Consider the following 14,166-nt stretch of genomic DNA (forward strand, 5'->3'; position numbering starts at 1 on the left):
TCAAGAGCCCACAGATTGTGAGAAATAAGGCGACTAATAGGTAAAAGCCTTGATAAGGAGTTTCACTTCTGTTCAGAGAAATATTTGCGTGTTGTGGCTGCTCAGAGATAACTGAGGAAGTGACCCCTTCCCTAACCAGTGTATTTCCACACAATACCTCCCCTTCCCATGGTGCAAGCATGAAGTTTTCAGATATTGCTATCACATCCTCTTTTTGATTTGAGTATAAAAACTCGTAAAGCAGAGGGGTTTTGCTTATTTATCTTTTTACACCCTGAGTTGCTGCTTTTTGATCCTCACCACACTTTTCTAAGGTAGACCAGGCATCTGGTGTGATCTTTATTTTGCAGAAAAGGAGAGAGGTGCCCAGGAAGTTAAATGACTCATTCAGGATCACCTGGCTGAATTGGGGTTAACATCCAGGTTATCCCCGGCTGGTGTGGCTCAGTGGTTGAGCACTGACCTATGAACCAAGAGGTCAGGGTTCGATTCCCAGTCAGGGACCATGCCCAGGTGGCAGGCTCGATCCCCAGTGAGGGGTGTGCAGGAGGCAGCCAATCAATGATTCTCATCTTTGATGTTTCTGTGTCTCTCTCCCTCTCCCTTCCTCTCTCCAAAACCAATAAAAACATTGTTTTTTAATCCAGGTCATCCCTTACTCCACTACTTTTCCCCACTTTCCATCCTGTCTCCCAGAACAAAAGGAGACATTGTAGATGCTGTTTGTCCTGCCTTGGCGATGGCAGGGGCTTCATCTTTATTTGTGTAACAGGAGATATGAGGTGCTGTTTTTTCCTCTGGCCTGAGCCAGCACATGAAGAATTCCCATGGACAGCAGTATAAAGCCACCCAGACAGGCTGGCATAGGGAAGTCCACACTCCGAGGTGGGAGGGTGGCTGGGATAAGAGTCAGCAGCTCCTCCCCGCTGGCCCAGGCAGCACCTCGGCGGGGACCCTCTCTCTGGATGCCCTTGGCGTTCACTGCTGACTGTCCTTGAACCCCTGCAGCTGATGCTCCTGGGACATGCTGGCAGGGCTACTGCTGTTAGAATTCTCATTTTATTAAACTTTAATCAAGCTCTCTAGCGAAGTGCCACATAAATTCAATTTTGAATTTTGTATATGAGATAATCAAATGAGAGTGAAGCACCACCGACATAAAATGTTTTTTAAAATGAAAATTATACTTTTAATTTAATCACCTAAAAATCAGCTGGATGGGATACATCTAAGTGGCAGAAAGATTGATTTATTCTCTTGCCAGTGGCCTCAAAAAGCCCAGGATCTACATAGATTTGTGCACTGACTTCTAACTCCTTGGATATTTTCTCTTCTTTCCATTAAGCACTAACCCTGGCATTCTTTAAAAACAATTAAAAAGCTCACCTCCTATGAAAATGTATTCACTTGGTGTTTAGGAATACTTATACAGCTTATCAGCTAACCTCATTGCGCCTCAGTTTCCTTATCTGTAAAGTGTGGGCTTGGAACCCAGTGGCCTTCCAAATGTGTGAACTGTTAACATTGTTTGATATTCGTCTTTTCCACTGGGTTATGAATCCCCCTAGATCAGGGGCTATACCTTCAGCCTCTTAAGGTACCCCCGCCTCCCCCGTCCCCGGCAGCCTGGCCCTCTGCATTGCCCCCAGCGGGTACCCTGACAGTGCTGATTGCCAAACAAAGCTGACAGCACCTGTGGCGGCCAGGAGGTGGCACTTTGGTATTTTCTGCAATTGAAGAACAAACCACAGAATGAGAAATCACTCTGGTTTTTGCTTTGCTGACCAAAATAGAATATCTAGGAGTCAAACAATCAGGGATCTATGTTTTTTATACTTACACGTAATAAATAAGGTTGGCTTTTGGTAGTGGTGACGGTATACAGATTTATGGGTCTTGACACATGCATAGATTTGTGTAACAGCCACCACAGTCAGGATGCAGAGTCATCCATCACCCCCAAAACCCGTGTATCTGACTCCCCCGATCCCACACCGTGACAACTACTGATCTGTTTTCCATCCTTAGAGTTCTGTCTTCCAGACACCATCACTTAAGCGGAGTCCTGCAGTAACCTTGTGAGACTGACTGCTTGGCTCAGCAAAATGCCTTTGAAACATATCCATGTTATTGATATCAATCATGTATATCATTAGTTCATTCCTTGTTACTGCTGAATAGCATTCCAATGCATAGACTTCTGCGCATGGGCCACGAAGTTTCAATCGCACGTGGTATTTTGTGGAAGAGCCACACTCAAGGGGCCAAAGAGCCGCATGTGGCTCTCGAGCCAGTTTGCCGACCACTGGTCTAAGTCTTCTTCTAATCCAGTTTGCTGCGAGATTTTTATCACGAATGGATGTTGACTTATAACGTGCTTTTTATGCATCCATTGATAGGATCATGTGGCTTTCTTTTTTATCCCGTTGCTATGGTGGATTACATTGAATGATTTTTAAATACTGCACTAGCTTTGCATTTCTTAGATCAACACCACATGGTCAGGGGTTATTGTTTCTGTGCATTATTGGATTCGATTTGCTAATATTTTATTGGTCATTCTTACCTCCATGTTCATGAAGGATATCGGATACTGGTTTGTGGTTTTCTTGTTACCGCCTTTGTCTGTTTTTGGAACCAGGACAGTGCAGGCCTCATAGATGAATTAGGAAGCGTTCCCTCCCCTCCTGTTTTTAAAAAGAGATATGGAGAATCGGTGTTATTTCTTCTTTAAACATTTGGTTGAATTCACCAGTGGGAACATCTGAACCTGGAATTTTCTTTTTCAAAAGATCTTTAACTATAAATTTAACTCCTTTAATAGATATAGCAGTATTCAGGTTATCTACTTCTTTTGGGGTGAGTCTTGGTAGTTTGTGGCTTTCAAAGAATTACTTGGTTTAGGTGGTCTGTAGTGATATTCATCTCCTCTTTCATTCCTCATATTGGTAATTAGATTTTCTCCCTTTTATTCTTTCAGACTAGAGGTTTAGCAATTTTATTGATCTTTTGAAAGGATCAGCTCTTTGTTTCATTGATTTTTTTCGATTGTTTTTCTGTTTTCAATTTTATTAACTTTCATTCTTTATTATTGCCTTCCATCTGCTTGTTCCATGAAACTTGACAAAAATTAAAGTCATCCGGGATGCTGACCAAAAAATGTATTATTAAATTACAAGATGTATTTTTAAATGTGTTCCTTTGAGAACCAACCTAATCGTTTTCCATATTTGTCTCTTCGCAGTTGACGGGCCTGAGCGTCTCCAATGGAAAGGACCAGCTTGTGGTGTTCCATACGAAAGACAACAAGGACCTCATCGTCTGCCTCTTCAGCAAACAGCCGACCCACGAGAACCGAATCGGAGAACTTGTTGGAGTCCTGGTGAATCATTTCAAGAGGTAACGTTTGATTTTTGTAACTACGACAAGTTTCAAATATGTGAACTCTTTAGTCATGATTCTCACTGAACTCGTGTGCCAATTTTAGTGTATTGAGCTCTTTTCCTTCATAAAGACCACTTAAATCACCTGTTTCCAGGAAGGCAAAATGAGCATCCAAGCTTAGTTTCAAGACTAGGAATGACCTTTACTTTTCCATCCTCCGGCTCTACCAACAACGAGAGGTTTCCCTAATGGTGATTTCATCACTGCCAATCCAAATGTAATTAAATCAAAAAAGATAGAAAAATGACTTTTTGTCACAGCTTCTCGCTTACCCCAAATACGATCAGCAGGTGTGTCTACTGTGAATATAAGCCAAGTAGAAGGTAGGTTTAGAGCAGGGGTGGGCAAACTTTTTGACTCGAGGGCCACAATGGGTTCTTAAACTGGACCGGAGGGCCGGAACAAAAGCATGGATGGAGTGTTTGTGTGAACTAATATAAATTCCAAGTAAACATCATTACATAAAAGGGTACGGTCTTTTTTTTTTTTTTTTAGTTTTATTCATTTCAAACGGGCGGATCCGGCCCACGGGCCGTAGTTTGCCCACGGCTGGTTTAGAGGGACATATAGGTCCATGACAACTGAAGGAATCCCTGAGAGAGGCAGTAACCTTGACAGAAACATGGCGTTGTGATGGGACATGGCATCTTCTGAGAACTTCGCAGTAAAACGTCGATGTATCTGGGGTGTGTGTGTGTGTGTGTGTTGTGTGTTGTGTGTTGTTACAATGACGTGAGAAATATAAACAGGGAGCCGATCCTGAGGGTGATGGGGACCAGTGAAGTGGTAATTTTAATCAGGGAGTGGTGTTGTCTGGTTCTTTATTGGAGTTGTGTTAGATGTGTTTTTCTTCCCAGAGGAGGCCATGGGGTATTTAGGGCGGGTGCTTCGCTAACTCCAAAGTCAGGTGTTCTTCCCACGGTGGCAGACTGTCTCTACCTCCCCACCACACTGATGCTGGGAGGCCGTTCCTCAAAGCTCGGCGACTGAGACATGAGCCCAATGTCCCGTTCCTTTTCCTCCTAAAAGACGTTTCCTGAGTTGCCAGAAGGAACCGAGTATTCCTTATGAGGATTGTTCATTCTTACATTTAGACATGACTTCTTTGTCTAAACAAAGGCATATTTACAATCCGATGTCCACACGTCTAATTCTGCTGTATTAACTTTCATTGGTAAATGTATGGAGTATAATTTTAGAAGTGGGCTGCAAAGACCATTTCTTTTATGTTATTAAACCTTGTATTCTAGATCAAAGTAGATCTTTAAGTATCTTATACAGTTAAATGCTTCTTAATGCTATGACTAAAATAACATTCAATGATTATCTGGGGGAAAAATAAGAATCTAAATAAGGAAATATCAAAAAATAATAATAAACATATGGACCTTTGAAAAACTCCCTTTCATCTACCAAATAGTCATAAAGCTAAGGGGAATACTGAAGAGTTTAGGATGGAGAAGGCATCTCTACAATAAAATTTATAACTCAAATAAGCAGGCTCATTTTCCTCCTAATATTTAGTTATGACAAAAGATGGACAATTAAAGGGATTTTAATTTGGATGCCTGTACTAATAAGTAGTTTTTCCTGGGGAATTGAAGTATTTTTGCTCAATCTGGATCTTGTTTAGCAAATTCCAACCCCTGGTACATGCCTCTACATGTTACATGTGAATCTGGTCCTTGAATCCATCATTGCTTCCTTTCCCCAGCATATGCATTCTCAAATGTACCTCTAGTTGCATTCCCTCAAATCTTTAATACAGGGGGGGCAAAAGCAGGTTTACAGTTGTTCATTTAGAAAATAATACAATAATAATAAATAAATAATGCAAGAATAAACTCTGTACTCATTACTGTTAACCTACTTTTGCCCCACCCTTTATATGTAAGATTTTTGAGTGTCTTTAAAAGTTATAAATGGAAGAAAGAAAAGGTTGTTGAGTTGTTTGATTTTTTTTTTATATAGTTTTGTGCACGGGTAGGTTCCCTAGGCCTGGCTGGCGATTAAGGCCGATCAGGTTTCCCACCTCCCTGCCTCTTCCTTCCCTCGCTCCCTCAGGCCCCGCCACGGCCACTGGTTGCCTGCCATGTTCCGCGCCACCCCCTGGTGGTCATAGTGAGTGATGAAACTCCCGAGGGGACACTTTGCATATTAGCCTTTTATATAAATAAATTTTTGACCTATGAATTAAGAGGTCAAATACCAATAAGAGATCAAAACCCTCCTTCCTGCCCCCAGAAAATTCAGGCTTGGCATTTTGACTGAGGGTTAGAGTCATCAACTTGCTATTGACTTCTTCTTGAGGAAAGGTTAATTTGATTTTTTTTCTACTTTTCTTTATTGTCAACTATCATGTCATTGGTTTGACTTCGAGAAACAGATTGTGTTTTACAAGCATAAGGAGGTGGCACAGAATCATATTTATCTGTGGGTTAATTATGGAAATCCAAAGGAGAGATGTATTTAATTTCAGATCAATCCTTTATCTTTCAGATAATTTCCTTAAAGTACATTCCGAGAACTTCTCTAGTTAGAAGTTATGAGGAAAGGGCTCAAAATAAAACATGCTATTGATAGACTAGATGTGAAAGGAGTCATTGTCTTGAAAAATTATAAAGGACAAGGATTAGGACATAAAGTCTATGAGTGAAATTTCTGCCAAGTTTCAGAGAGAAGAGGAGAAGTAAAAAGTTTGCAAACGAGTTTAGACCAGCACAACACTATATCTAAAACAGGTAAAGATAATACAAGAAAAGAAAATTGTAGTCCAATCTCATGTCAGTGCAGAGATTTTTTTTTTATCCTAAATAAAATGCCCAAAAATTGGATCTAAGAGTTTTTTTAAAGGAAAATGTATCACGACCAGTGAGGCTGTATTCTAAGAATATAAGGGTGGCTATCCATTAGAAAGGTGTATTAATCTATTCATATATAATAGTTCTCAAAAAAACCCAAAAATACTATTTGATAAAATTTAATACTCCTTATAAGTAAGGATATGTTAATGAAGTTAAATAGGTTTCTTTACTGCAGTAATTCTCAGAGCCTTTGATATGCCTCTGTTTGTTTTAAATATAACAATAAGGGTATGTACTTGTGTGTGTATGTATACACACACACGTACCCATACACACACACACACACACACACACATATATAGAGTGAGTATATATAGTGCCAAAAATATATATATATACACTTTAACAACTGATTCTATTACATTTTGAAAATGAAATGTATTTTAATAAACACTGCCTTTATAATTATTAGAAGTGTGTATACATATTTTGGAACACACATATGATTGTGTATATTATACACTATTTCTGGAAAAATATGCATGAAATGGGTAACAGTGTTTGTCTCTGGAGAGGAATTGGGGAGATGGGGTGCTGGGACAAAGAGGTAGGAGGGAGATTTATTTATTTTTTCACTGAAGTGTTTTGCAGTAAATATATGTTACTTATCGAAATTTTTTTTCATTTTAACAATAAACAAATGGCAGCTAGTTTTGCGGCCTATTATTGATGGCTTTAAAGTCATGGTTATTTTCCTTTCCCGTTTAGAAAAGCAGCAGAGAACAAAAGCGCTTTCTAACTGAATGATCCGTCGCATGGCATTCGAATACCTTGATATAAAGCCAAGTAAAGCCTCCTGGAATATCACTGTTCTGTATGGTCCCATTGTACACGGCACGCGGAGCCGAGCGGGTTTCCTTCCCGGGGTGGTCGGGCCAGCGGTCTGCCGGGCCAGTGTGCTCTGCAGAGGTTCTGAAATGGCTGACTTGACTTTTGTATCGCCTCCCAGCAGTGACTACCTGCTGGTAATGAGCTTTCCTGCCCATTAGCAACCAGATGGGCTGACACTGGCTGCCCTAACGAGGGAGTCACCAGAAACTGCGATATTCGGCTGTCAAAGGACCCATCTGCCTTCTGCAGCTGCCCAGGCATTTGCCTGTCTGGATGCTGGAAACCTCAGCTTAGCCCCAGTCTCGGGCATTGGAACTTATTTTTCCTGTTCTGTGTCTGTGGAGGAAAGCCAGAAGTCAGTGCCATCTGCTTCTTGTTTTTCGTAGGCAGTTTCCTGAATATCTGCTTAGTGAAAGGAGCCCCGTTACTGAGTTTAACTGAACACTTGACCTGTTTCTCTGTTATATTTTGCTAATGTTCTTTTTAACTCACGGGTAGACACAGATCAATAAGCCGGGCCATTGGTTGCAGCCGGGAGAATACAGAGGTCAGGGGAAAAGAGGTTTCCTGGCCAGCGGTGGAGGAAGCAGAGGAGGGAGGCACCTCCCAAAGGCCTCTGCTCCTGCCTCCCTCCCCCGTCCCCCTCCTCAGCACCGCTGCTCTCTCCCCCTTCCTGCCGCTGCCATGTGGGTCTCCGCTCCTCTGTCCCTGACCCTGAATGCAGGTTTCCGCAGCCCTCGATCTGTAGTCCCAAACTGCTCTCCTTAAATACCTGACTACTAATCATAGTTTAAATTCCAGCTGAAAATATAGAAGTAAAATAAGGATAGGCTAAAAATAATGTAGGCAGCCAACGGTAGAGGTTTGGTTCATTAAATTATGGTCCATCTCCTTAATGGGGTATTTGAACCATTTAAAATTATTTTTTTCTTTTGTAAAAAAAAATATATTTTTATTGATTTCAGAGAGGAAGGGAGAGATAAGAAACATCAATGATAAGAAAGAATCATTGATCAGCTGTGCCTCCTGCACACCCCTCATTGGGGATCAAGGCCACAACCCAGGCATGTGCCCTGATCAGGAATCAAACCATGATCTTCTGGTTCATAGATCAATGCTCAACCACTGAGCCACACCGGCTGGGCTAAAATTGTAATTATTGAAGGCATCTGATTTATGGTGACAGCAATTCACCCTCCTCTGCCTCCCAGTAGAGGTACACATGAAAACACAGAAAGAGGTGCCAACTTTTCATAGAAATGGAAGCAGAGGTCCCCCCTAGCATACAACATACCCATGGCTCTTCAAGTCTATAGTTCTTGGCACACAGGAAGAGGTCCCCTGAGAGGACGTCCTCCGCCTCTGCTCACAGGTCACCTCATCAGGCCGTCCCTAAACGTCCTGTAGAGCATAGCAGTTCCCAGCCAGCACTCCCTGCCCTCTGCCCTGCTCCCTTTTCCCACATGGCTCTCAGCTCCATCTGACACTGCACCCTTACCTATTTGTTTCTTTATCACATATGTTCCAACTAGAATATAAGCCCCATCTTAGCAAGGACTTTATTTCTGTTGTTCACTGTAGTTTCCATAGTGTTCAGGTCAGTGCCGGGCACTCGGAAAGCTCTCAGTGGACAATGGTTGAATACCGAAGCCGGCCGATGGGGCCCACTGACCGTGGAATACTTCTAGTCCTTCCCCACCGATAATGTGCATCTTGCCCCCCCCCCCCAAAGATAGTAGTAACTCAGTCCTCCTTCTGCATGAAAGAACTCTTACAGTTTCCTCCCCTTTATGAATACCTCGTCTTGTGTTGATGTAATACATCTAGGGACAGAAGTGAATAGGTATTTTAAGATATTAAATCAGCCGCTACAAGAGCTATAGACTTGAAGAGCCATGGGTATGTTGTATGCTAGGGGTTGCAGTTTTTCATGTCCTTTTTTAAAAAAAAAAAAAAAACTAAAAAACTAGAAATAATTCCAGAGTCTCCTTGTCATTAAGCAGACAAGGAAGCAAGATGTAGGGACTTCTCAGATCAGCAGCTTCATAATAAGTAAAAGGCTTCAAAACCACAACTAGAGGCTGTGCTCATGAGCCAGCTCTCCAGGTTGAAAGCTGAGAAATGGATTCTAACTGCAAAGAGGTGGGCTGTAAGAAGAAACCCAGAAGAATCCACGCGCCCCTTTTGTGTGAGAACCCCAGGACTGAAGAGACGTCTCCTTAGTTATGAGGCCTAGAAAGAAAAAAAGCAGTGAGAAAGGTGCAGGCTGTAGACTTTAAAGGAAAAGAAAAGCCTGTTTCTGAAAGGGACTATCACAGGAAATCCACATTGTAGAAGCTGTCTGCATTCTAAATAAAATTCAAGACAGTATAGAAGAATACCAAAGATCACATGACAGACCGAGATGAAGGGGGGCTGGTGGAGAAATTAAAAAGTTCGCTGATTTGCATAAAGTAAGTAAAGATATTAAAGAATATAAATCAACCTTAAAGTGTGGAAATGACACAGTTGGTATTGCAGAAAATAGAGCTGATATGAAAAGAGTTTAAGAATGTCTGTCGGGCCCTGACCAGTTTGGCTCAGTGGCTAGAGCGTCGGCCTGTGGACTGAAGAGTCCCAGGTTCGATTCCGGTCAAGGGCATGTACCTTGGTTGCGGGCACATCCCCAGTAGGGGGTGTGCAGGAGGCAGCTGATGGATGTTTCTCTCTCATGGATGTTTCTAACTCTCTATCCCTCTCCCTTCCTCTCTGTAAAACAATAAAATTTTTTTTTTAATTAAAAAAAAAAAAAAAAAGAGTGTCTGTCGGGCCTGGCCGGCATGGCTCAGTGGTTGAGCGTCAACCTATGAACCAGGAGGTCGCAGTTCAATTTCTGGTCAGGGCACAAGCCTGTTTTGCGGGCTTGATCCACAGTGTGGGGCGTGAGGAGTGAATGGGCTGAGTTTCAGAGAAAAGGAGGGGTGGAGATTAGAAATTAGATGAGACTCGACAGATAAAATTATATAGGACCAAGATTCTGTCCACCACCTCTGCTTGTCCCAGAAAGATCCATCGCTCATTCTAAGCACTGTTGTTGTTTTTGTTGGGTTTTTTTGTTTGTTTGTTTAATCCTCACCTGAGGATATTTTCCATTGATTTTGTTAGAGAGAGGAAGGGAGAGAGTGAGGAGAGAGAAACTTGATGTAAGAGTGAAACATCTATCTGCTGCCTCCAGCACACCCCCTACCGGGGATGGAGCCTGAAACCCAGGCATGCGCCCTGACCGGGAATTGAACTGGCAACCTTTCGATGAATGGGGCAGTGCCCAACCAACTGAGCCACACCAACCAGGGCAAAGGGAAATATTTTTTACCGAGTAACTTGTTTTTGTTTTTTTGTTTTTTTGTGTTTTTTTTTTAACTATGTTTTATTGATTTTTTACAGAGAGGAAGCGAGAGGGATAGAGAGCTAGAAACATTGATGAGAGAGAAACATCATCTGCCTCCTGCACACCTCCGACTGGGGATGTGCTCGCAACCAAGGTACATGCCCTTGACCGGAATCGAACCTGGGACCTTTTAGTCTGCAGGCCGATGCTCTATCCACTGAGCCAAACCAGTTAGGGCACCGAGTAACTTGTTTTACAGAAGCCATATTCTGCTACATTCTTATATACAATTTCTGCCAACCGTTTGCTCTGTTTTGTAAACCTAAGCATTTTTTGAATTGATTTTGGAGAGGAAAGGAGAGAGAAATAGAACATCAATGATGAGAGAGAACCATTGATTGGCTGTCTCCTGCATGCTTCCCCCCGCCCCGGGGATTGAGCCCGCAACCCAGGCATGTGCCCTTGACCAGAACCGAACCCAACGCTCTTGGCTAACTCTAGGGTCTCTTTGAAACTGGTTTCTGATTCTTGAAGGTTCCATCTGTTTGAATTCTTATTTGGACGCTCTTTCCAGCTGTCACTAGTGGGAGCTAAGTCATGTTCACTGCTTTGTGACTGGACTGTGAATCCTTGGGAAATAAAGTCAGCCTTGTGGTTAGATGAGTGATAGCCGTCCGTTCAGGAGAGCAGAACCCAAGCCTGAAAGAACACCTTCAGCAGAAGGAAAGGCATAAAACGAAACATCTGGGCTCCTGACAAACCTTGATTAATTGTTAGACCCTCCACCTTGTCTCCAGTCTAAGTCACGTGTCCTTTTTAAAAGAGACCCAGTCACAAATCAGAGCCAGTGTTCATCAGATCGAGAAAATCTGAGTATCAGTTCACAGAAGCACATTTCATAGGCACAGGGACTACCCCTCATATCCTTCAGTCCAATCGAGGTCGTTTTCTTATCCAGAGCAGTGCGTGAGGTGTTCTTGATATGTAGTACAGAGTTTTCTTTAGGGTTTTGTGCTCTTTAGAAAACTTTTTCACCTTTTATGAAAGATGAGAGTTAGGAAGTCACAGTTGTCCTCGGAAGGCCTTGGCCGGTGACTTTAATGCATGTTCCTAAATGTGCCATCCTTTGTTGCTTCCACCCTGGGTGGAGGCATAAGAAGATCAGGAGACCCAGGTTCCTTTAAATATAAATCCTCGTGGTTTTAAAAACTTGCCATCTGGCCCTAGCTGGTTTGGTTCAGTGGATAGAGCACCAGCCTGCGGACTGAAGGGTCCCGGGTTCAATTCTGGTCAAGGGCACATGCCCAGGTTGCGGGCTCAATCCCCAGTAGGGGCCTTGCAGGGGGCAGCCGATCAATGATTCTATCTCATCAATGATGTTTCTCTCTTTCTCTCCCCCCCCCTTCTTGAAAACAAAAAAAAAATTTAAAAAAAAAAAAAAAAAAAACCTTGCCATCCTTTAATAGCAAATAGGGCGGAGCAGCAAGCTTGTCAGTTCTGGGGTGTTCTTTGTCTTGCACATTGGGGAAGATAGATGCTTTGACATGCTTCCTCTCCTTCCACCTGACTCCCCTGATCTCCCGAGCAGTGAGCTAAATTTATTGCAGTTTTGTTCCCAGATTCTATTAGTGGATTCCCTTTCGTAGGTAAAAAGGAACCAAATGTAAGGCTTTTTGTGGCTTTGAGGTTCCTGTCTGCCTGGTTCCGGCTCCCCTGCTGTTGTCAACTGTCTCTCAGAGGAGGGCATTGATTGACCACAAACCAAAACAGAAAATGCTCCCTTGCTGTTAACCTTGCCTTTGAAAGAAGGAGCCTTCCTTGTAAAAAGCCCTATTTTCTTTTCCACTGCTGTGGGCATGCGGAACGCTGTCGACGGACTGCCACTGGAGGTGGCTGAGCAGCGAATCGTCCTGGGAGTTCTGGAGTCTGTAGGCTGGTCATCCAGGCAAGTGCCAAAGAAAAGGAACACGAATCCTTACAAGATAATGGAGGCAAAACAAAGTTAGGAGAAGCCCACCCCAGAGGGAATGGTGAGGGAAGGCTATGGCTTAAGGGAAAAAGGGAGCACCCCCCGCCCCGCAGCAGAGAACTCACTGCATTTCATGGGGCTAAAATAACAAGGTTGACGTCTATAAGACACCCCAAACGTCCCTTTCCTTGCTGTATTTTATCACACCACATGTATATTTGATGTTATTTAACCAAACAAAATGTAGTATAAATGTAAAACTTCTAATAAAACCTACTTATTTCTCTTTTAGTCATTCAAATTTTTCATCAGTGAGTGAAAGGACACAGAAGAAATTGGATGTCAGACTGTAGCTTGAGGCCCCTAATGATTTTTTAATGGATTGAGCTGTGCAGCAAGGTCAGTCGAAGGTGGTGGTAGTGGAACCAACTTCGGGAGGTAGGAAAGACGTACCTGGACCTCAAGGAGCCTCAGATTTGGAAACTTGTTAATTATTTCACTTTCACTGTAGAATATTTTCATCATGCAAAACGGGATATAATTTCTGGATTTTTTTTCCCATCAAAATTAGTGCTTTAGGTTTAATTAGATATCTACCTTTTCGTGCTTTTATTAATAACTACTTTCAAGATCCTACTATTTGTCAGTTTATTTACATAAGTTATCTGCTTTAATCTTCAAAGTCACTCTGCCGCAAAGTAGACATTCTTATGTCCATTTTACAGGTGAAGAAATTGGGATGCAGATCCTATCAATGATTTTCCCCATCACATAGCTAATCAGTAACAGAGTAGACTCAGATTCAAACCCAAGTTCTCTGGCTCCAAAGCTCATGATCTCTGAAAGCCCTTGTCTTTCTGTTAGGACTGGAAGCCTAAAAAACTAAAAGGGATCTACTTCTTGACCCTCAGAGTGGTTCAGCTGTACCTCACCTTTGTATGCCTTTGCTTTCATTTCCTCAACCTGTCGAGTGAGCCCCAACTCCAAAGTGCCAGGACTTCTGTATAAGCCAGATGCCAGAGACACAGCCATGAGCAAGACACTGTCCCTTACACAGAGTTTACAAATAGACAGTGAGAAGCGATTACACTTGTGCTGAGAACCATGAAGGTGAACTGTGGAGTGCTGTGAATAAGAGGTTTGCTAAAGAAACTATTAGGAAAAGACTTGCAAAAAAGTACTGAGCCCGAGTAAGAGAAGCATTTGTAGAAACACTGTGTTTGGGAGAAATAACATTGGATTTCTTTACCCAACATACTACAATTCAACCTAATTCAGTTAATGTAAGTAAGCTAGCCTTCCAAGATGTCTTCTTGTGTGCATCAGCATGAGTAGTCTTGGCCAGTACTGACACAGTTGTGCTTCCTTTCTCTCTATTTATTCTTATTTTTTATTTTTGTGTGCTTCTTTTCTCTACTGTAAAGTCCCCATTGAGATTGAGAGTATACCTAAAAGTGTGCATGAATGTGAATGTTCTTCACTGATACTAGATGCCAAATGACAATGGAAAATTTTCTTTAAAGCACGGAGCAGAACGTATTGTAAACCTGTAATTCTTCATCCAGCCAAAGTATTAGTTTAGTGTGACGTTAAAAAAAATAATAAGCCCCCTAGCCGGTTTGGCTCTGTGGATAGAGCATCAGCCTGCAGACTGAAGGGTCCCAGGTTTGATTCTGGTCAAGGGCACATAC

General features: G+C 42.4%; 1 protein-coding gene across 1 annotated transcript in view; it reads left to right on the forward strand.

Annotated features, from left to right (window-relative positions):
* MYO1D (myosin ID) overlaps positions 1-14,166 on the forward strand; it is a 192,208-nt gene that overhangs the window by 107,304 nt on the left and 70,738 nt on the right. Inside the window, exons 20-21 of the mRNA XM_014548831.1 lie at positions 1,569-1,597; positions 3,245-3,399. Coding sequence (XP_014404317.1) covers positions 1,569-1,597; positions 3,245-3,399 — 184 coding nt within the window. The remainder of the gene's footprint in view (positions 1-1,568; positions 1,598-3,244; positions 3,400-14,166) is intronic.

The sequence above is a fragment of the Myotis brandtii genome, unplaced genomic scaffold (assembly GCF_000412655.1).
Source record: "Myotis brandtii unplaced genomic scaffold, ASM41265v1 scaffold523, whole genome shotgun sequence".
Taxonomy (NCBI): domain Eukaryota; kingdom Metazoa; phylum Chordata; class Mammalia; order Chiroptera; family Vespertilionidae; genus Myotis; species Myotis brandtii.